General features: G+C 33.0%; 2 protein-coding genes across 5 annotated transcripts in view; one reads left to right on the top strand and one right to left on the bottom strand.

Moving 5' to 3' along the window:
* Positions 1-22,723, top strand: part of LOC117037930 (zinc finger protein 333) — a 1,118,586-nt gene that overhangs the window by 645,485 nt on the left and 450,378 nt on the right. The gene's annotated exons all lie outside the window — the stretch shown is intronic.
* TLL1 (tolloid like 1) overlaps positions 1-22,723 on the bottom strand; it is a 179,088-nt gene that overhangs the window by 69,982 nt on the left and 86,383 nt on the right. For all 4 annotated transcript variants that reach the window (XM_033134461.1, XM_033134462.1, XM_033134459.1 and 1 more), the window contains 6 exons: positions 21,041-21,151; positions 17,224-17,304; positions 15,589-15,741; positions 14,940-15,057; positions 9,205-9,383; positions 5,802-5,907 (listed from right to left, as the gene is read on the bottom strand). In XM_033134461.1, the coding sequence (XP_032990352.1) occupies positions 5,802-5,907; positions 9,205-9,383; positions 14,940-15,057; positions 15,589-15,741; positions 17,224-17,304; positions 21,041-21,151 (748 nt within the window). The remainder of the gene's footprint in view (positions 1-5,801; positions 5,908-9,204; positions 9,384-14,939; positions 15,058-15,588; positions 15,742-17,223; positions 17,305-21,040; positions 21,152-22,723) is intronic.

Raw genomic sequence — 22,723 nt, 5'->3', positions numbered from 1 at the left:
CCAGCTGGAAAATCAGATCTAATGCGTCTTTTGGAGCAAAAATTAATATGAGACCCGGCCTTATCTTGGGGGAAACACGGTAGGTCTCCTACCAAGTACCCCATGGCTTTTTGTTATGGTCTCTCAAGCAGAAAGATCCATTTAGATTTCACCAAGTTGTAAAACAATTCTTCCTCATAGAGATATATTTTCTTTAGAAAAACCTACAATAACATTTTTGAGGTTACTAAAATTGCAAAATTCAAATGAAATATATGTATGTGTATAATATATGTTAATTTTTTGAGTGAAACTACTAATTTAACCTCAGTATTCTTCTAAGAATACTTCTTCCAAGTATTACAGTATACGTTAAAAGAACAAGGAAAAACAAAGGATGTCAAATTTTAATAAAATAGTTTTGTGACACACACGCGCGTGCACACGCAAAACATAACATTTTCATGTATATAGTGTAAAATGAATAAGCAAAAATATTAAGCAATGCCTTAATATGCTAAGCTACACACACTGAGTTGTTTTGCACCCAAGATTGTAATAAAAACTTACTGTTTTTCTTAGTATGCATGACTAAAATTCTAAATATCGTGCACTAAAGATATAGCCTAATTTTGCAATGAATATCAACTTTTATGGCTTCAAGGAAATACTGCGTTTAAAAGTTAAACTACCTTATGATCCAGTAATTCCACTCCTAGGTATCTATCCCGGAGAAACCCAGAACTTCAATTCAAAAATCTTTATGCACTCCTATGTTTATTGCAGCACTATACACAATAGCTAAGACATGGAAACAACCAAAATGCCCATCGGTAGATGACTGGATTAAGAAACTGTGGTACATTTATACAATGGAGTATTATGCAGCCATAAAGAAGAAAGAAATCTTACCATTTGCAACAACATGGATGGATCTAGAGAACATTATGTTAAGTGAAATAAGTCAGACAGAGAAAGATAAGTACCATATGATCTCACTTATTTGCGGATTGTAAAGAAAAGAATAAGTGAATGAACTAATCAGAAACAGTTTGGGAGACAATGAGGAAAAACTGAGGGTTGCTAGATGGGCGGGAGGGGTGGGGGGTGGGGGGGGAGGGTGAGGGGATTGGAGGGCAGTCGGTGACCACAGGATGGCCACGGGGTTTGAAAATTAATCTGGGGAACGTAATTTGGTGGTTACCAGAGCGTAAGGGGGTTGGGGGGTGGGGGATGAGGGTGAGGGGGATCAAATGTATGGTGATGGAAGGGGAGCTGACTCTGGGTGGTGAACACACAGTGTGATTTATGGATGATGTGATACAGAATTGCACAACTGAAATCTATGTAATTCTACTAACAATTGTCACCCCAATAAATTAAAAATAAATTAAAAAAAATAATAAAATAAAAAATTAAAAAAAAAAAAAAGTTAAATGGATTGGGAGACTATTCCAAATGGTAAAAAGGATGGAGTATGCATATGAGGATTTAAAAAAAGAAAAAAAAAGAAAGGAAGAATCTCTCTGTAAAAGCATTTTAAATTTAGGAATACAATTGTAAAAAAAAAAAAAATCTTTTAAATTGGGATGAATGACAAGATAATCATTTCCAAGATTTATAAATCAATAGTATTCAAGTTACAGGTTAAAAGAACATTTTCCACTCTACCAATTCCTTCCTTTAGGAAATATTTATCAAGCATTGTTATAGGTCTGGATTTATAGTAATAAATAAAAGACACAAAAATTCCTCATGATTCTCACATTCTAATGGGGGAGAAAGACATTACACAAAAGATAGTGACAGATAACTGAGATAGTGACAGGTACTACAGAGGCAAATAAAGAAGAGAAGATGTATACTGATTGTCCAGTGACGGAGTAACTTTTAAATAGAGTGATCAAAGAAAAACTCACTTGGAAGTTGACATTTAAGCCAAACATGAAGGAAGTAAAGGTCAGGGCAACGTGAGTAACTAGGAATCGAGAGTTCCAGAGAGAAACAACAAGAAATACAACAACCCAGAGATGGGGGGGACCCCTAAAGTGTTCCAGTGTCAGAGAATAGAACTTTTAGCCTAAGGAAAACTGATAATATCTGGAAGATGATAAACAGAAGGGTGACAGGATCTGAGTAATTGATGACTGATCTCCCTGGCTTCTTGATAAATGATCTTTAGATAAAACCTGCCATCACTCAAACAGAGAATGGAACGCTTTAAAACCAAATCTAAGTATCTACACAACTCCATATATGTACTACCTGAGATGCAGGTAGGGAAGGAGAACTAACAATTTATGGAAATTAACCATCAAAAGTGAGAGCTTGTACATACTTAATAAGATGCAACTCCAGCTAGGCCAGTGCAGTTGAAAGAGTTGAACCACAGGGTAACAGAGAGAAAAGCTATTCTTCAACTATGCTGTGTGAATCAACAGATTAGTAAGTAGGTGAGTCCAAATTAATGAAGCATTACAATTTCTGTAGTATTCAGAATACAATATTCACTATTCTCTATTTCTAAAAACAGATTCATTGTTTCCAGTTTTCAAAAGAAATTGCATTTTAAAAGGTCAAGGACATCTTAAAGTGTACATACTCAAACTCAGACAATAGAATAACAATTTTTCACTTACTCTGTCTACGGAGGTAAACTCCCTTTCATTTGGAAAGGGGTCAGTCACCCATTCTTTAGTTCTTTCTTTGTGGTCAGGAAGTTAACAGTTCTCTCCCTTGACATCCAGGCCATTAAGTAATACAGATTCTTTTTTGAACACCCTCAGTAAGGCACTCTCAATGGGCCAGAGACAGATCACAGAGGGCTTCAATTACTAACCTTCATTTGTTTTACCTCCATTAGAAGAGTGGATTAGTTATGCTATTTTAAGAAACTCGGTAAAATTTTATAATTCTTTTACTAAGGAAAAATGGGCAGTTCCAGGTAGCAAGCGTCTACATTACACATGCATATAAAGGTCCCATATATGTAGCTCTATTCTTCCCACCAGTAAGTACCTAAATCTGCAGATGGGCTATATTCATGAAAACAACTAAAATGTTTATAGACCCTGTAGGTCTAAAGTAGAAGAAACTATAAAACTTCAAATACTTACATGAACAGAATGAAGGACAAAAAACACGTGTTTGTCTAATTAATGCAGAAAGAATGTTTGACAAAATTCAGTACCATTTCATTATAAAAACACTCAACAAAATAGGAATACAAGGAAACTACCTGAACATAATAAAGACCATATATAAAAAGCCTATAGCTAACGTTGTATTTAATGGTGAAAAACTGTAAACTTTTCATCTAAGATCAGGAATAAGGCAAGACTGCTCTCATCACTTCTATTCAACACAGAACTGGAAGACCTCGCCAGAGCAATTAGGCAAGAAAAAGAAGTAAACGGCATGCAGACTGGAAAGAAAGAAGTCAATTTATCTCTGTTTGCAGATCACATGATTTTATATGTAGAAAACCCTAGAGTCCACACACAAAAAAGCTATCAGACCTAATGACACACTACTCAAAATGATCTACAGATTCATCACAATCCCTATCAAAATCCCAATGGCATTTATTGCAGAAATAGAGAATAAAGGTCCTAAAATACATATGGAATTTCACTGGACTTTAAATAGACAAATATTTTTTTACAAAAATGGATAAACAAAAGGTGGTACCTGCAAGCCATGAAATGCCATTTAGCCTTAAAAAGGAAGAAAATCCTGTCACATGCTACTACTTGGATGCACCTTGAGGACATTGTGCTAAGTGAAATAAACCAGCCATAGAAAGACAAATACTGCATGATTCCACTTAATGAGGTGTCTAAGTGGCCACATTCACAGAAATAGAAAGTGGAATAATGGTTACCAGGGAATGCACGGAGGGGAAAATGAGGTGGTGTTAGTGGGCACAGGGCTTCCATTGTGCAAGATGAAAAAGTTCTGGAGAACTGTTTCAAAACCATGTGACGTACTTTTAACACTATTGAATTGTACACATAAAAATGGTTAAGATGGTGAATATTTGTTTTGGGTTTTTACCAGAGGGACAGAGAGAACGAGAGAGAGAGAGTGAGATATAGAGAGAGAAACTTCAAATACTTTGGAGGTGGTGACAGACAGACCTGTGCCAAATATTTCATCTCCAGAAATACAATGGTTTAAATCTATGCGTGAGTTAATAAACATCCAACACACATCCTCTTTAAAGATCAAAACAATAAAATATTGTTAATGGGATCAATTCTTCTGACAGGTAGATATGGTTTCTTTCACCACAGAAATACAAGTTTATTAGAACAACTAAATAGGATAATTTTAAGATAATTAATAGGTCTAATCTGATTAGTAAATCTGGTGTTGGTGGGGGTTTGGATGGTGGACTGCAGGCAGCAAGAGCAGAATGGCTTATGAAAATGAAGCAATTTAAACGTGGAAAAGGAATACAGAATGAGGAGAAATGTATATATTTTAAACTTTGGTATAGATTCATGATCTATCAAGTATAGAAAGAATAAATTACTTTTTTCCACTTTTTAGTACCTCCTGTGTTCCAAAGAGTCAAAACGCAGTTTAGTTTTAAATAATATACTTCCACAGCCCACAAAAGGCACCATGCTGAACTGGGACCAAAATCCCCAGTTGTTCTATGTTTCTACGAAACATTCAATTCCAAGCGTAAAACTTGACGTAAAACTTTATAACTCTTTAGGAGTAATTTCAGGCCAAATTTATGAGTATATGTCTACCAGAATCTAAATTCAATTCCAGAAAGAATAGGTATTTGGAAACTTATTATATTTGAACATATGTGTGTGTGTGTGTGTGTGTGTGTGTGTGTATTTAAGAAAGTAATTAAAAATTAACATTGGATATTTAATAATAAAATTAGGTCTTTTGAAAAAGCATAATTTAAAAATGTATCCAAGTATTAAGAATTATTTATGCATCCTTCCTTATTTTTTACCAAGAATTAAAAAAAAAAAGGGTGATTAATTTGATTTTTTAATCTTCTTCCTGACCTTGAATTTAAAAGCAGATGTTGATGAATTATGAAATGGACACAAGTGTGCCAAAAGAATGACTTAGAATGGACATATGAGTGTAAAATGGGCATAAAATAGGAAAAAGGGATGACTTCAATGGTTTAACAGTTCCAAATTCCTTACCTGGGAACTATTTGCTTGACAACATCATCTTTAGAATAAAGTAATCAAAACCCAAATTTATTGCATTCTTTAAATATAGCATTCAATCATGAATAAAATAATTTTAAGGCTGAGAATGATGAAATTCTAAATTATATAAAGTAAAATATCTTCCTAACATGTTCTTTGAGAACTAAATCAGTATAGCAGTTTTTGAGTATAACTAGTACTTGAGCAATAGAAATACACAGTGGAAAACTCCAGTCACATAGAAAGCATAACATTCCAACTCAACAACTGAGTAGTACACTATTTGACTTGTGAATGACTGATTTTCATTAAATAATGATTTGCCAATTTAACAAGCTGATTTGATCATTTTAATTGAATTTTTTATGATTTAGTAGTAAGAACTAGTTTAAGTACTTCGTATCATTTTAATTTTTACTTTGAATGTATGTATTTGATAGGAAATGTGAAAATATATGTATTTTTTAATTTCAAATGTCTGGTGTTGGCTATAAATGTCAGTCAAGTATTTATGTACTTTATGCAGCAATATTTGAAACTGGTGCTAGTTCTAATGTTAGACATAGCTTTGTGAGGAGCCACACAGAGGAAAGGAATTAAAAGTCAAAAGGTATAACCTGAGACTCCAACCTTGAGAAGGTGTTCCTGGCATAGTGCATGATACTGTCAAAATCATATCTTTCTCCCAGTGAGTTCACTTCTCCAGGCTCCATCTTCAGAAAATTGTACTCTTGACCTAAGAATCGGACACAAATACATTTCAGAAGGCTTGTAACAGATGGAGAAAAGGAGAGGTCACCCTAGGCCTGCATCTTCTCTTTACTAAATGGCTAATTCCATGCAAGTTGTAATTACATACTAACACCCTGATTATGCAAAAATATCCATCTGTTGCCACTATGTTCACTTAATATTATATTAAAAGAGTAATACTGAATTTCATTAAAAAGTTAATTTCGACAAAAGGTGGATTACCAAAAGCATACTTCGGGGTTTTTTTTTCTATCTATACTCTTTTACATTCACATGTTTGGTTCTTTAAAATCTTATTATTTTTCAGTACTGTAGGTATGGTTAGAAAAAGTTACATTTTTACTTAATGAGTTTCCCATCTTCCTCTTATGACTACGTTTGCCAAGACTGACAAAAACTATCTGCTGTTTGAATTATATTCTTTCTATGAAACACTGAGAAAAATATTTTTAAAATATTGGTATATACATACAGCATGGCAGATTATAGATATGTGACTTTGTCACTAAAGGTAAAACAACACCAGCAAATTTCATTCAAAACTGAAACAAGAGTCTCTGATGAATCCACTCCAAGTTGGATTCATTTTTGATGAAGAATATGCTTTAGAAGAATAGGCCTCCTCTTGAAGGCATATTCTAAAATGGATTAAAGTAATCCAACCCTTATACCGATTTGGATCCTATCATAGTCACTAATTTTGCATATAAATGCAAAGTTAAAGTCTGCACTTATTAGACATTACCCTTGAATAACCCTTGATCTTATGTTTCTGAGCTGGGGCAAGTCATAAATTTGTTGAAGATTAATCTCCAACATGAATTCTTTCATGCTAGAATTGTGCTGCTATAGTAGTTCTGAATACCCAGGAACTCTCGATCAATAAATTATTATTTTTTTATTGGCATGAGTGTTGAGTCAACAAGAGCATGAACAGCCATGAGTTGCTTAGCACTTGTGTTAAGCGTTATACATTTATATACTATTTATACATATCTTGTTTGTTTTAGGTACATATTTATGTTGAACCAGAGCCCTATTTTCAAAAGTAAGAATCATTCTTGAAAGTTACTTCCTTTATAAGTTGTTTTGTCCACATAGTAGAGGAAACTTAGTAACTATGGTTAACAGAAAACTTCGTCTCATTTAATTAGTCATTGAAATAATTTTCAGAAATATTAGTCCTTTTTATTTCTCTCCTAATGATTACAAAACATTAAATGAGCCTTGATAGCTGGCTCAGGCATTAGACTCTTCCATTTTGGGAGTACACATAGTCTTTACTTCTCTTACTACAGGTTATTTCATCATCCTTGAAATGATCTCTTCTCCGAGACATCACAAACATTAATTTTGTGCCTCTTAAACCAAACCTTCTTAGACTTTTGGAGGATTTTCTACAAAATGTTTCTTTAAATATTGGTGTTCCACATTTTCTACACTCAATCTTATTTTCTTCTCCTTCCAGTATTCTGCTACATAGTCAAATTCACTATCAATCTTCTACCCTAGATATATCCTAGAGTTTAGACTTACCTTTCCTTTGTCTACTAAGCATCTCAACTTGGATTATCCAAAGGCTTCTCAAACTCAAGGAAATGCTAACTGAAATTATTATTTGTCTTCTGCCTCTCAAAAATATGTTGCTTTGTCCATATTCCTTACTTCATTTGATGGTTCCACCATTCATCCAGTTGTCTAAAAATAAAACCTTGAAGATTTCCCCTTATATGATGACATTCCTCTTAAAATATTTTTGAAAGACTATTCCCTCTTATTCCTTTTGACACTGCTACCTTAATTGGGAACTTAGTCATCTCATAAATTACTTAAGTTTCTAGTAGGTTTCCCTGACTTCAGGTTCATCCTCCTCATACCCACTTCTTCATTCTCAGTTAATGAGCCTCAAAATGAAAGAATTATTTTTTCTTTTTTTATCTGAACTCGCTCCGCTTTCAATCCTTTAAATACTCCCCAACAACTAAAGTATAAAATCTAAGTTCCCTAGCTTCATATAAAAGGTCCCCTATAATCTAGCCTCCCTAAGTCATTACCAACTAATTTCCCACTTGTAACTTACCATGCAGCTACAACGGGCAAATAAAAATGATTCAGTTTTCTGTATTTGTCGCTTTGATCATGAATTTTTTCTTCAGTTTAGAAATTCCATAACTCTTCTAGGCACTTAGAACAATTCTACTTACTTCTAAATCTCAGTTTCTTTGTGACATCTCCCTTCACCCTCCAAGGTACATTTTGTCACACCTTGTTTGGACACTCTGGTATTCTCAATATATGACTATTGTTACTTTTCTCACTCACTGACAGTCATTTGTAAATATGTACATACGCCACACTAAGCTTTGTGTTTTTCAATATAGTATTTCCAACATCTGATAGTGTGATGAGAAAATAAATGGATCATGCTGTTAATTACAAGAAATTCTAAATAATTCAATGGTTATAACTTGAAACTGGCCATGAATAAGTAAATAAATACACATTTTTACTTTGCTTATACTTGAAGTACATACTACCTTATAAGACAATACCAACCAATAAGATTTTTCTTTTGGCAATTGAAATGTACTAATCTTTATGAATTTCTGGATGTTAAAACAAATACAAAGCTTTAAAATGAGACTGTTATCACATATCAACTGTCAGAGAAAATTAAATTTTAATTACTTATTTCAATGGCTGAAAACATTCTTAAGAATTTGTCTTTAGGGTAGTCAGGTTTAAGAGAAATCTCAAAGAAACTATTTAGACTATCTTAGAAATGACTCATTTCCCCTGGAATTTTCTCCAGAAATCATTCCTGGTATAACATAGATTCCTATGGTAGCAGCACATTTCATGGAAAACCCTGGACTCTTTCTAAATCCCTACAACTTACAGTATAGAGCAAAGTGTAGAAAATACTTTTAAAAAATAATATTTAATAATATTAATTTACAGTTCAATAGCCTATACTCATTCTTAGAAAAACACAGAAGTTTAGAAATAAAACAGCTAAATCTTAAGAAAAAAAAGCAAGCCAAAAAAAAAAGAAAGAAACAACAACAAAAACAAAACACATAAGACCATTATATCTGAAGGAAAAAAATTTAAAAATATAGCACCATTGTGAGTATTTTTTAATCAAGCAAAATATTGATTCTACCATATCAAAAAAATCAGTTCTCATTTTTTAAAGAACTTAAATGATAAATAGTATAAACACAATTAAAAGATAATCGAGTCAACCTTAAACCCAATACATTCTGCAGCCTCTTACCTGGCTGGATATTTTCTCTTATGATGGTTACATGGTTATCTCGATCTGGTCGTGTGTGTTCATGCCAAAAGCCTATCACATGGCCCAATTCATGAACAACAATTCCAAATTTATCACAGTTCTTGCCAATGGAGATTGCCTGAGGTCCATTTCCCCGCCGACCTACATAAGAGCAGCATCTGGAATAAAGTAGAAAGAGGAGATGGTGGTGGATAGGGAGATTCTGGATGAATTACAAAATGGTGAAACTTTTGTAAAGAATTGTGATGAACCATAAAATCCAGCATCTTCAGAGGCAGAACAGCCTTTCATTAACAAATATGGCTAACTTCTAGTATCCTGGTAAATTTACATACAACAGAAGTCTCTAAACAATCACTTGACGTGCTTTTGTACTAACTCATATAGTAGAAGTTACGTCTTAAATCATTTTTAGGAGTTGAAGATAAATTAGAAAATAAAATACTTACAATGATGATTAATGTGCTATTATACATAGAGTTAAACTCAAAACTTATCAACTCACATATATTTCTAAATTTTTATCCTCACAATATACCTAGATTATTATATTACTTTGTCAATATGATTATCTGGCAAAAATCCATTATTTTAGCAGTACATTTTTTTAAAGTTTTATTTTTCCTTTTTAAGAAAAACAGATTTAATTTATTTATGAAAGACATTGGTATATCAAAATAAATTACTTTTCCTACTCATGGGCATTTTTTTTTTTAACAGGACTTTATTGGGGAACTGTGTACTTCCAGGGCTTTTTTCCAAGTCAAGTTGTTGTCCTTTCAATCTTAGTTGTGGAGGGTGCCATTCAGCTTCAAGTTGTTGTCCTTTCAGTCTTAGTTGTGGAGGGCGCAGCTCAGCTCCAGGTCCAGTTGCCATTGCTAGTTGCAGGGGGCACAGCCTACCATCCCTTGTGAGAGTCGAGAAATTGAACTGGCGACCTTGTGGTTGAGAGCCCACTGGCCCATGTGGGAATTGAACCGGCAGCCTTCGGAGTTAGGAGCATGGAGCTCTAACCGCCTGAGTCACCAGGCCAGCCCCCTGGGCAAATTTTTTTAAGAAGTACATTGAGGAAAATTAGTTTCAAAAGGTGAAGTGCCAAAGGTTAATGGTTAACTGGTGAAGAAAAAAATGCCAACTGGTAGAATTATGAGAGTTATGAGACAGTGTCAAATGGTTAGGCTGATAGTTAAGTGTGACATTCTATTTCACCTTCTGAAAAAATCTCCTGCACTCTCAGAATGTGAAATATCCAGAGTATCTTTTCAGAAAATTTTCTCAATTTATTGGTATTTAGACATATTCAATGATGTTTTTCTACTCTAAATATGTAAGTTCCATTTATCATTTTGTGTGTGTGCTTGTGTGTGCACACGTGCACATGTGTGAGAGTGCATGAGAGAGTGCACATGCATGTGCAAGGGATATCACTTCAAGTTTTATTGGTATAATATAGTAACTACAATTACATTTATAAATTATATCTAAAACTTTGACAATTATGGTTTACATTAAATCAGTTCATCGATAGGACCATCTTTATAGGGAGCAACAGAGGACAGTAAATAATGGGTCTTGAATATTTGGTAATCATGATGCACCAGACACCAAACATCTCTTCTAATTAAAAAAGAAAATTGCCAAAAATTGCCCAAATGGTTAAAAGGAATTTCACTAACTTCAATTTCCACAGTAAGTATATTTGATACTCCTTTTGATTGTTCATGAATACAAACCTTTGCCATTCTAGTTGTTCCTGGAAGCTTTTAAAAGCCTAAGCATTTTAACTTACACTGTGGCAGTTAAATAAATTAATTTGACTTATTATTGATGAATCTATTATAACAGTTAAATAAGCTAAATAAATGATAGAAAAGAGAAGCACCTGATGGGAAAAAATCAGGGAATTGTGTTTTACCCCCAGGTTGTTTTGTTGTTGTTGTTAATAGTATGTTGTAATCAATCCATACATAGATAATTATTCATTACATACCCAACAGTGAAGTATTAGAAGTAGAAAAACACAAAATTTGCAAATTTGGAGAGATTTAAACTGAAACATTTGCTACAATATAGCAATAGTAACAAAACTGAAATACCTGACAATTATGTAGTAACTAAATTACTCACACTGAGTCATTCTTGCTGATTATATTCAGAGAAGACAGTACTGTGCAAATCAAAATCCAGAAGACAGTCAAGCAATGAGGTCAATTTATTAATCTAAGACAACTGTTTAGCATAATTTCACCCATAGCTCTTTCCAATAAATAAGATGGGGTCCCATAATGAAAAACAACAACACATTTCACACTGACCTTTACAATGGTCCTATGAAAGTTAAAAAAAAAAAAAAAATGTGGTAGCTTGATCCCTGACGTACTCGTTTTTACCATGGTGTAAATTCCTTCAGCTGACTAATACAGGCTCTTTCTCTTACTCAGAGGAAAATCTAAAGGGCTTTAAAAAACTCTAAGATCCCTCAAGATCGTCATACACAAACGCTTCACTGTACAGATCTCATCTCTTACTACTGCCCCTGTCACTTGGGCCACGGGTCCTAGTTGTGACTTGAGCCTGTAGACGTGCTCTTGCTCAGCCTTTTTACTGCCTATTCTTTCTGTCAGGAACTCTTTTCTCCCAGTTATCCACATCTCATTTCCTCATCTTTTTCAAGTCTTCGCACAAATGCCCTTCTACCCCACTTACATTGCTTTGCTTCATGTCCTAGAATGTATGATCTATCAATACATTTTCCATTTCTTTTATTTTCATGGTGTTTTCTGGCTTCTTCATCCCACAATGTCAGCTCTTGGTGGGCAGACAACTTAATTGCTTTGTTCGCTGCTGCATCTCTAGCCCCTAGAATGTAGCCTGGCACACAGTAGAGCTCAGTAGATACTAAGAACAGATGGGTGGCTGCCAGAGGCAGGGTCTGGGGTGCAGGAGAAACGGATGAAGGGGATTAAAAGGTACAAACTTCCAGTTATAAGGTAAGTTCTGAGGCTATTAAGTTCATGTTCTTCAATATCCCTTTAAATTCTTACATTCTTCTATCTTTGGATTGCAATGTGCTTTAGCTGATGTGTAAATTGTCAATACTTTCTTGTTCCCTACTGGTAAAGCAGAGTGCTGGGTGTCAAGAGGGCCACAGAGGTAAGCTACCCACCCTCACCACTGATGAAGGCAGACAGCTGAACCAGCAGTGAAGATGTAACTATTACAGCTGCAGACAGAGTCATATCCCACTGTGGGCATCTAAGAACTAAAGAATGAAATATGTGAAAGATTTCAAATTCTCCAATGAAAAAAGAAAGGAAAGGCATTCCAAGCTACTAAAAACATTAAGAAATGGTAGTGATTTGACATTTATATGATTTATGAAGTGATCCCCCTGACTAGGCTAGTACTCACCTGGCACTAGACATAGTTATTACAATATTATTGATTATATTCCCGATGCTTTACTTTACATCCCCATAACTGTTTTGTAACTACCAATTTGTACTTCTTAATCTCTTCACCATTTCACCCTGCCCCCAACACCCCTCCCATCTATAACCCCAATAAATCTAGTACCCATTTGATACCATACATAGTTATTACAATATCACTGACTATATTCCTTATGCTATACCCTACATCCCATGACTACTGTGGATAATTGATAATGACCAAAAAAAAAAAAAAAAAAAAAAAGCGAAACAAAAAGGAAATCATAGTGAATGGGGAAAGACAGTTTAGCAGGATAAAACAGTGAAATGCAAAGCTTTGAAAAGAGATAAATGAATAAAAGAAAATGAGTATAAATATGAATTTGTTACAAACAGAAATTAAGCAATAAAATAAGTGATGAGTGCTTTGGATGTATTTGTTTTACAAAATTGAAGGGTGGGAAAGAAGAAAGATGTATTGATCTGAATACATTATGTATTTAGAAATATGTAAGCTGAGCTATATCCATTCCTATTAGATACCAGAAGGAAGGAAGGAGAGTCTAGAGTTTGACCTTTTAAATATTAAATAAAGAACTAAGAGGCATTTCAAAAGTAACCAAATCTTATCAAGCTAAAATTAGAGTTATTTAGAAGAAAACATTACTTTAATAAGTCATAACTTAAAAATTATGGCACTACCCAAAAATACATAGAAAAGCAATAATGTACAATTCTTTTTAATGTCACTGAGAGCCAAAAATGAAATCCATTATTTTAAGAAGTTAAATGATCTAGGAAAATATAGTAGCACCAAGCCAGATGACAACCCCACCCATTCCTAGTAAAATATATCTAACCCTAGCTCCCGAAATACATGTCATTAGTGCAAGAACTATTTCCTCCAAAGAAATTAAAGCATATATTTTTATTTCCCTATATGAAGTATGCTAGGGAGTCTTCAAATAACTTATTAGAGAAATTTCCTCTTTATAAAAGAATTTCAGCTAATAAATGTAGAAGGAATAAATAAAAGGACAACATTAGAAAAATCACTATTTTGCCATGATGGGCACTTTTACAATGGAGGGATCTCACTATCATCACTTGAATCTAGTGATCAGTCGTAACATCACAAAAGTGGCAGGTCCAGGCACATGTGCCCCCTGCTCTGATGTAGTGTAAAGTAGACAGCACACCCTATGACGTATTCTTAGCAAACCAACAAAAATTCAAGCTAAATTTAAACAAGTATTTAAATATAAATCCAATGAACTAGAAATACAGGGGAAGAAAACTTTGAAAACTTTCACAATAGTCTTTTAATATACATCGTCGCCTGAAGAACTGCTATTACTATAACTTGGCTGAATTATGGGACTTGTGGAGAGATGTGGTGGCAGAAGAAGCTACAAACGGAAGTTGTGGTAAGTTCATGGCATTCCTTAAATGTTTTATCAAGGAATTTGGCTTTTATTCTCAGACTTGCATTTTCCCAAAATGTATTCCAGGATACTGATGTATGTTTTTCGCTTTTAAAAGGGTGAGATAGGTGTTCCTTTTGAAGTACATTTACAGAACGCTGTGTTCTCTATGCCTTTCAATTGGTTGAATATCAATAACATTCATTAGCACACTGCTATAGAACTAGCTATTGAAATTTCACACAGCATTTTCCAACTTACAGAATAGTTGTTTTGGAGAGAGTAGCTGTTATCATCCTGTACGAAGCAAATCTAGAAAACATCACAATAGGAGGAAACACTGAAGAATCTCAAAAACTGTGGTGTCTTGATATGACCGGTATTTTGTGAAGATAATTCTAGTGGCAGTGAATTGGCAAGACAAGACAGGAGAGCAATGGGAATGAATAGTCCAGGGGTGAGATGACAAAGACATAAGTGGACCAGGTTACTGACGTGGAATAGAAGCGGAAACCAAAAGACGTAGTGAATATCAATAGAAACTTACTGCGTCGATTTTAGAGGAAGCACAACACAATCACCAGACCATGGTACTGACATTTCTAACTCAGGTGATTGGGATGTTGCCAGTGCCATTGTATACTTACAACACAAGGAAAAGTAAGTGAGGTGGTGGAGGAATACACTTGAGGTAGATGTACAAAGGTCTCTGATCAAAGAATGTATTTATTTAAAATACAATATTTTCTTATGTAAAATTCACACTTTTTCATGGGCAACATACTAAGCAAATATTAGGAAATAAATCCTATCTGTGGATTTACTTCATTTACTGAAGTCATTCCCTGGTTCTACTTACCCACAGGGCCTGTACGTGAATACAATGTAACTCTCTTCATCACTTCTTTCAATGAAAGTCACACATGTGTGCTTTTCCCAGTGCCGCATGGCCTGCTTGAACATGGCTCGCTGGCTACCTGGAAAAGTGGCATGACATTAATAAAAGTGTCTGCCCCAGAGAGGGGTGCTGCATGCTGGCCCCTCCAACACGACTCTGGCTGGGCAGTTCAGACGCCACCTTTGTCATCGATCAGAGAATGCCAGCCTAGCACCACAAGTGAGTCATTGTTAAGAATGGACCTTCACTTTCTAATCAGAAGGTCCAAGCTTACTATCTCTACAGATATGTGTGTACAAGGCTCTATAAACAGGACATACATTCTTTCTGTCAGTTGAAGAGAAATCAGCCTCCAGAGTTAATAAGCACATTTGAAACTCAGTTTAAAAGCCAGAATGGTACTTGAGACTCGTGGAACTTAAGACTATAGGTATTTTTCAGTCACAGGACACTCTACAGTAACAAATAAGGTGAGGGGAGTATTTCTGAAGTTTGATTTAGTACTATTTTATATATTAACATTCTATAAAAATGTGCACTTAATCTGTATGATAATAATAATTATTTCTTTTTTTTTTTCTTCACAATAGACAGGCTGGGACTATCTTACCAGTGAAGTTGCCTCCTATAACATAAGGAATAACACCTCCAGGCCATATTCTGTCCGTTCTTGATGTAGCAGCTCTAGGAACTCGATTTTTCTCATTTTGCCCTGAGAATTTTAGAGGTACTTTTTCCTTAACTGTGTTGTTTTGCTCCAAGCCTGCAGTGACATTTAAAAAGATTCTGTGAAACAGAAGTCCTTGGTCAGGGAATCATTTACCTCTTAAAGGACAAAAATTAAAATGTCTTATTTACATATTTGTATAAGCATGCCTGAAGTCAAAATGCATTAAAGAAAAACTTGATGTATATTACATACTTGAAGAACACATTAAAATATTTAAGTACTTCATGTCAAAATGCTACTTGTTAATGCTCTATGAGCAAATTTTAATGAATTTTCGTACAAGAGCCTAGAGCAGATAGAAGTCAAGAAGACTTTGTAGGGCACAGAAAAATTATTTTATGTAAGTATTCTACTTTACTAGATCACTAAGAATTTCACCACCAGAATAAAAGAGACATTGCTTTAAAGTCCTATAGTATCTGAAACTCTTCTTACTCCTGCCAAATCTCTAATCCTGTATTCAGCGTTGATATTCTGTAGTACAGATTAAAATTATGAATATTACATTATAGAGATAATAAATGAAATAACATTGAGACAGATAAGGTCTCAGCCTGCTGGGACAATGGGCTATCTCCATTCCAATTTCCTCTGGATTCATGCCCAGGTATACAGCATAATCAGTACGCAAGGTGAACAGGTGAACAAAAAATGCAGTCTATTCTGGAGTAGCTTTCCAATCTATAGTTTTAACTTCTTTTGGTGACCTTTCATAATTTTTGTTATTGTTTTATTTTTCCTAAATTTGCATAACTATTTTTTCTTATTCATCTATCATTGCTGACATAAATATCTCACTACTAATACACACTTTAGACAGAACAGATATTGAATATATGCCCCCTATGCCCATGTCCCTAACATGTCTTTTTAATATCTTAAAACAAAGCATCTTTGCTTGGGAAAATCAATACTTCAAAGTACTTTCAAATATTGAATAGCAACCCATCAATTTAAAGGATGCTAGGATATAAACTTTGAATATACTTAAAAAAAACCCAAAACTCAAGTCTACCAATAGGAGTTAATAAATTCAATACTATAAATATTAACTAATTCTGAATGCAGAAGGCAGTTTTTCTGTATATATTTTTGGAAGGGTCAAAAAAAATGTTCAACTATTTTTTAATCTAATAAATAAGTTTGCCAATTTATTTTTATTTCAAAACAGCCATGATATTTTTCATTTGATTAAAATTGATATAGTTCCACGCTTGATAAAAACCCTTTAGTGTGATACCTAATTTACTGGAAATAAATATCAACAATAAAGTAAATACCCTTACATTTTTAATAAGGAGAAGCTGAAAATAAGTTAACAAAACATTTCAACTGTCCCAAATTAAGTTCTAAAAAATCTTACATCAAATATCAACTAACAACAAGAGAAAAAAGGACTCTTTCATAACATATATCCTTCACATACTTTGCATCATAATGGCAAACTGAACTGCTATGAGTATAATATTTACTGTACATCAAGTCAAGCGTCTGCAACTTTAAACATTGATATACCAGAGCCAATTCTTCTTATCCTGTCTATAAGCTGGTAGAGGGCCCCTCGTTTTTTTGACATACCATGGTCTCCATATCCACCTTAAAGAATAAAAGAAAACAGTTAAGTTAAACTTATCTGTACTTTAAAGTTCTTGTAAATAAACACTTGTGATAGGCTACATTGATTTCTCTTCGAACATTTCTTTTTTTATATAGTCATAGGGAGTTAAAGTCATGAATATCCATAAATCTTAGAAGAGGATAAAAATTCTACATTAACAAATTGTGGTAACTAAAACTAAAGCAGTGAGGGAGATCCACAGAGCAATCTAAATGACTTTATTTGGACTCATGGAAATTGAGTCATCTACAGATAATTTGAAACATTTTTCTTCGCTGTGACCATGACATCATATAGCGTTAGATAGGATGACAGCAAGTTGTCCTGCCCTGTTGATTGAATTCCAGCTATTTCTCCAATGCAAACTGAGTATTTTTAGATGCCAAATCAGCAAAAGCAAATGAAAACATAAGAAGAGCAAATGTAGAGTCGAGTTTTCCTCCAAAGCTTTGATCAATTTTGAAATATTGCTAAAAGCAGAGCGTATTTTATAATATATTCAAATAAATTTTGAAAATTAGTGTCTATAATTTATAAAAAATCAATAATATCATAATTAGGAAAAAGTCACAGGAGAAGAATCCAAAAGGATGTTCAGGTGCAAAATACACTCTGTTATGCTATGTAATTTGCAAAATTTATAAAAATAGATGTAAAGAATTTGTAATTCAAAAGGTAGAGGAAAGGTTCAGGATAAGGAAATATGCCCTCTCACAATTTTAACAGCAAAGACTAGAAAAGGTAGATTCCTGTCATAAGACGAAAATCAAGGGCTTTAATGATGCTCTCCCAATTTTATCTCCTATTTTTCCTTCTTCTTGATTTTTACTAAACAAATAACAAAGAGATATCATTGAGCAAATAAACCAATATGACCACCAATAATATCAGAACAAGTGCAAATGAATTTATACCACTACAAGTGTGGTTCATGAGTCTCTTTGGGCTAAGACAATGAAAGAAGGCCAGAAATCTATGAAAGCAGCAATGTCCAATGTTCTTGGATTTACTATTGCCTTCTAATATCTGTTTTTCCTCTTTGAAATTAATACCAAAACTTATTTACCTAGACTGAAGCTAATGAAAACCAAACCAAGAATTATTACCATATAAGCCTGTATGGGAAAAATCAATTAAATCCTTATAAGGTAAATAAGTTTGAGTGCTTATTCACTGACTGATAATCTGTTTAATTATCTACATTACACGGTCACATTTTTGCTGTGCCCCCTGAGAAAAATTTTTGAAATTTTTTTCGTTGAACATTTTAAAAAGATGAGGTAATACTTAAATGTATTCATTCCTAAGCAATTACAAGAAACATTTTTAAAGAATGTCATCTATGTGTTTAAAGTGACCATTATGTAACAGTTACATTTCATATTCCATAGGTCTGAAACACATAGATTTAGAAGGAGGCTAATTTTGAGGGAAAAAAAGAAATGTCTTAATTAGTATTAAGGTTATTAAAAGGGTTATTAAAATCTATATAATTAGTATTAAGGTTATTAAAATCTAGTATTCTATTAATCTAGTATTCTAGTAATCTATTAAAATTAGTATTAAGGTTATTAAAATCTTAATTAGTATTAAGGTTATTAAAATCTATATAATTCTAGATTAAAAAAAAGCGTTTCAAGACTATAAAAGTGAATAATCTTTTTGCACTTAGGAATTTTGCATAAGTTTTATAGCAATTGAAAATATATTCTGTGTAGGTAGTTCACTGAAATAGAAAAAATAAAGTTAATAAAATAGGTAGTTATTTCTCACATATTCTAAAAAAACCAAAAATATACAAACTAAATAAATATTTGTGGGAAAGAGTATATATTTTGAAATAAGGAAGTAAAAATATATTACTTTTTTAGTTAGTACACAAACTAACAAGAAAGGGAAAAGATAGAAAAAATAAAACATAGGATACTTTTACATTGTTTGAAATGCAACTAAATAGTGCAAATTACTTACAAACGTGTACCTTTCACATATAAATTTAGAATATGTGATTTTTTATAATTGATTGTATAATGTTTTATGTTATATCTAAAATAATGTTGTTTTTCTTCTAACTATTAATATTAGCTATTTCAGAGCTTAACTATAAATGAAATGACAAAATTAAATAGTTATTTTTTTTTTAAATCACAGAATATGAATGCCCCCAACACAAAGGGGGTATAATGGATTAAAGAAATGACTTGAATAAAGCTGGAAGCTAACTTTTTTTTTTTTAATGAAAATGCAACACAATAAATCCAGGATTTTGCTGAGTTGTATCATTGCTGCTCTCTTGTTCTGAATCCATTGTCTCTGCAGCCATGTTAAGTGTGAGATAGCAACTGCAGAGTTATCAATAAACCTATCCTACAGGAACTGTACTATCCGTGAGTACACGCCGTGCAGTTTTCCTCCTATATATGGTATATGTTTCAGAGAAGGCTCCATATAACAAAGGCTAGAGCATACTATTTTTAAAGTAGTGTGTCCTATTATTTTAAATAAATTCCTTAAGTTTTATTATCTTATATAAATTTCTTATATGTGGTAGCGGTATTTTGATTATATAGGATAATGTCTTATTAAGAAGTTTATGCTAAACTACTTAATTTTAAAACGTTATGTTGTCAGCAATTACCTACAAAATATTTTATTCACACTATGCATGTATGCATGCACACAAACGCACAGAGCAAATATGGTAAACTTAACAATTGTTGATATGTGGGAATACTATAGTGTTGGTTCTTCTTGCACTATCCTATCAACTTTTACATATGTTTGAAAATTGTCATACTAAAAATTTACAAAAAATAAATAAATTGGGCAAAGACAGATATTAATTCACAGGAAAAAGTATTAAGTCTAATTTTTGACTGCTGGGAACTCTCTCTCTATATTTTTCCATAGAATAGGACAAAAATAATATTGGGCATGAAGGGAGAGTCAATGAGATCAAAAAGCATGACAATGGTCATTTTTTAGTTATAACTACAGAAAGAATTTTTAATGTTGCAATTTTCTCCAAAATAAAATACGGAATAAAAATTGTATCAATATAAAACAATTTTTAATTTAAAAAATATTTTTAAATGAAAGCCCAAATAACCTTTTAAACAAGTCTCATAAATAGGCATCATTCAAACATGTCAAGCAACTAATGTTTAAATTGTCTTCTGAGTTTTCATAAAAATTATATAGATGAATTTTTCTACACACATTTGTGTATATACTCTATGAATAATTTATATTTTGCAATTGCATATTTGCAACTGCGAATGGGAGGCAACTGAATATAATGCTCAAGAGTATGAAATTTGGCCTTCCTCAGAACTGAATTTTGGTCCTGGCTCAGACATTTCCTGTCTATGTAACAATAAGCAAGCTACATAACTTTCTAAACCTCAATCTCCTCACTTGTAAATCAGTTATCTTAGTGGCTACCTTCATGAAGTTACTATGAGGATTCAAATAGTTAGTACCTACTAAGAACTCCACTTAAAGCAGGCCTGACAATAGTAAACACTACAAAATGTCTGTTAATTAATTAAATAAAAACTATAAACAAATCCTAAATTTCTAAATAGGCTCACTTGTGTCTAACAAATCAAAGTTGATCAGAGAGACATTAAAAATGATGCAGAGTATTTATAGCATTTCAGCAGTACATTTTCTTAAAGATGAATGCAAACTGAATCAAATAATCAACTGTACCTGTGGTATGTCCAAGTTTTCCAAAGGGGTTCTGTGTAAGGTCAATTGTCCTATCAATTTGAAAGATATTTAAGTCTTCATCATCTAAGGCAATATCACCCCAAAACACAGCTAAAAAAGAAACGTTCAATTAAAATGTAAAGTATTTAAAAGCAAAAACAATGCAAACAAAGCTAATTAGAATAATACTGCTAAAACATGGAAATGTGGTGCACATATGGACAGGTATTTCAGAACGTAATTGTAACGGAATATTTTGCACCTGTTACAGTATAATATAAGCCACCTTTAAAGGGGCATGACCCACATTTTTTTTTACTTTGATGTTTGTGGGGAGTGGACTAAAACCATTTCCTTGAAGGAAGTGGTCACTGATTTTGGGGGTGGTCCTAAGAAAAGAGAAATCAGTCACCATGAGCTAATCTGCAAACAAAGTCTGATAAGAATTTGTGCATTTACAATGGATGTTTGTGACTGGCAGGTCTTCACTGACAGATAGAAGGAGAGGTAGTAGCAACTAAAACATGTGCTGTGATAACTTCGTAAAGGAAGGTACAATTAAGGCAAAAGAATATTGCGTTGTTATAGTAACTTATCACATTTTTCTACATTTATAATGCACTTTCTCTAAAACGATATTAACTCTGAGTCACTATAAAATGTATAAATACCTATGAAAGCCATATTTAAGTCAACATGTATTTAGGCAATGACTAAGTGCTAGGCCTTTGATCTTTAATGATAAATAAGATATCGTTCATATTTTCAAGAGCTTCAAAGTCATTACCCTATAATCTGGAAACTCTCTGACTTTGTCTTTTATACCTAATCTTTTATGCTACTTAATAAAGCAATACTCTATAAACCACTGTGAAAAACTGGGAGAGAATATTTACTCATATAACCATTATTTGAATTTCTCTTTTAAGGTGGGAAACATACAATATCACAACAAAAACATGGCTTCTTTGTTCATTTGAGTCCAAAACTAGACTAATTCATCCCTTAGTATTACCAGATGTCAAAGTATAATAACTTTAGAAAACAGCAAACTTAAGAGAAAGAATAAATTAATCATGAGATAGTACAACATTGATAAATGCCTTGGAGATTCTGGGATATTTATTTCTTGGTTCAGATTTACAAATTTTATTTCTTGATACAGGTTTACAAATTTTCTTTTTTAAAATTTTCATCAGATTATTCTTCTGTAAAACTAAAAGGAAAAGGAGGGGAATACATTAAAAATGTAGGAAGTGACAAAATCCATGCTTTTCAAATCACTGTCCTTTACTGGAATCAAACCTTAATATTTATGATTTTTAGCCATAAAAAACTAGCTAATAAAATTTGTTAATTTATGAAATTTAAACTTCAATCCTGAAAGCTATACAATGCTTTAGGCTTTGATCAAAGTTTTATCGTATAAAATTGTTTACCCAGTTTAGTTCCCTCATAAAAACCTGACATGAGATAAAAGGGGTTAGGTTTATGTGTAAATCCAGAAAGGAAGAAAATAAAAATTAGTTCAATGTAGGTTATCAGTTCAACATACAGAAAAATCTTCATTAGTATTAGAATTCTCTCATTAAACCCTTTCTTCTGCCCTACTCTCAATGGAATGGCAGTCTGTAGAAGCAAAAAAGACGCTTCCTATCTTTCACTATCATAAAGACAAAGTAA

This window comes from Rhinolophus ferrumequinum, chromosome 18 (assembly GCF_004115265.2).
Source record: "Rhinolophus ferrumequinum isolate MPI-CBG mRhiFer1 chromosome 18, mRhiFer1_v1.p, whole genome shotgun sequence".
NCBI classification, from domain to species: domain Eukaryota; kingdom Metazoa; phylum Chordata; class Mammalia; order Chiroptera; family Rhinolophidae; genus Rhinolophus; species Rhinolophus ferrumequinum.
This window is presented reverse-complemented; position numbering and strand designations above follow the sequence as displayed.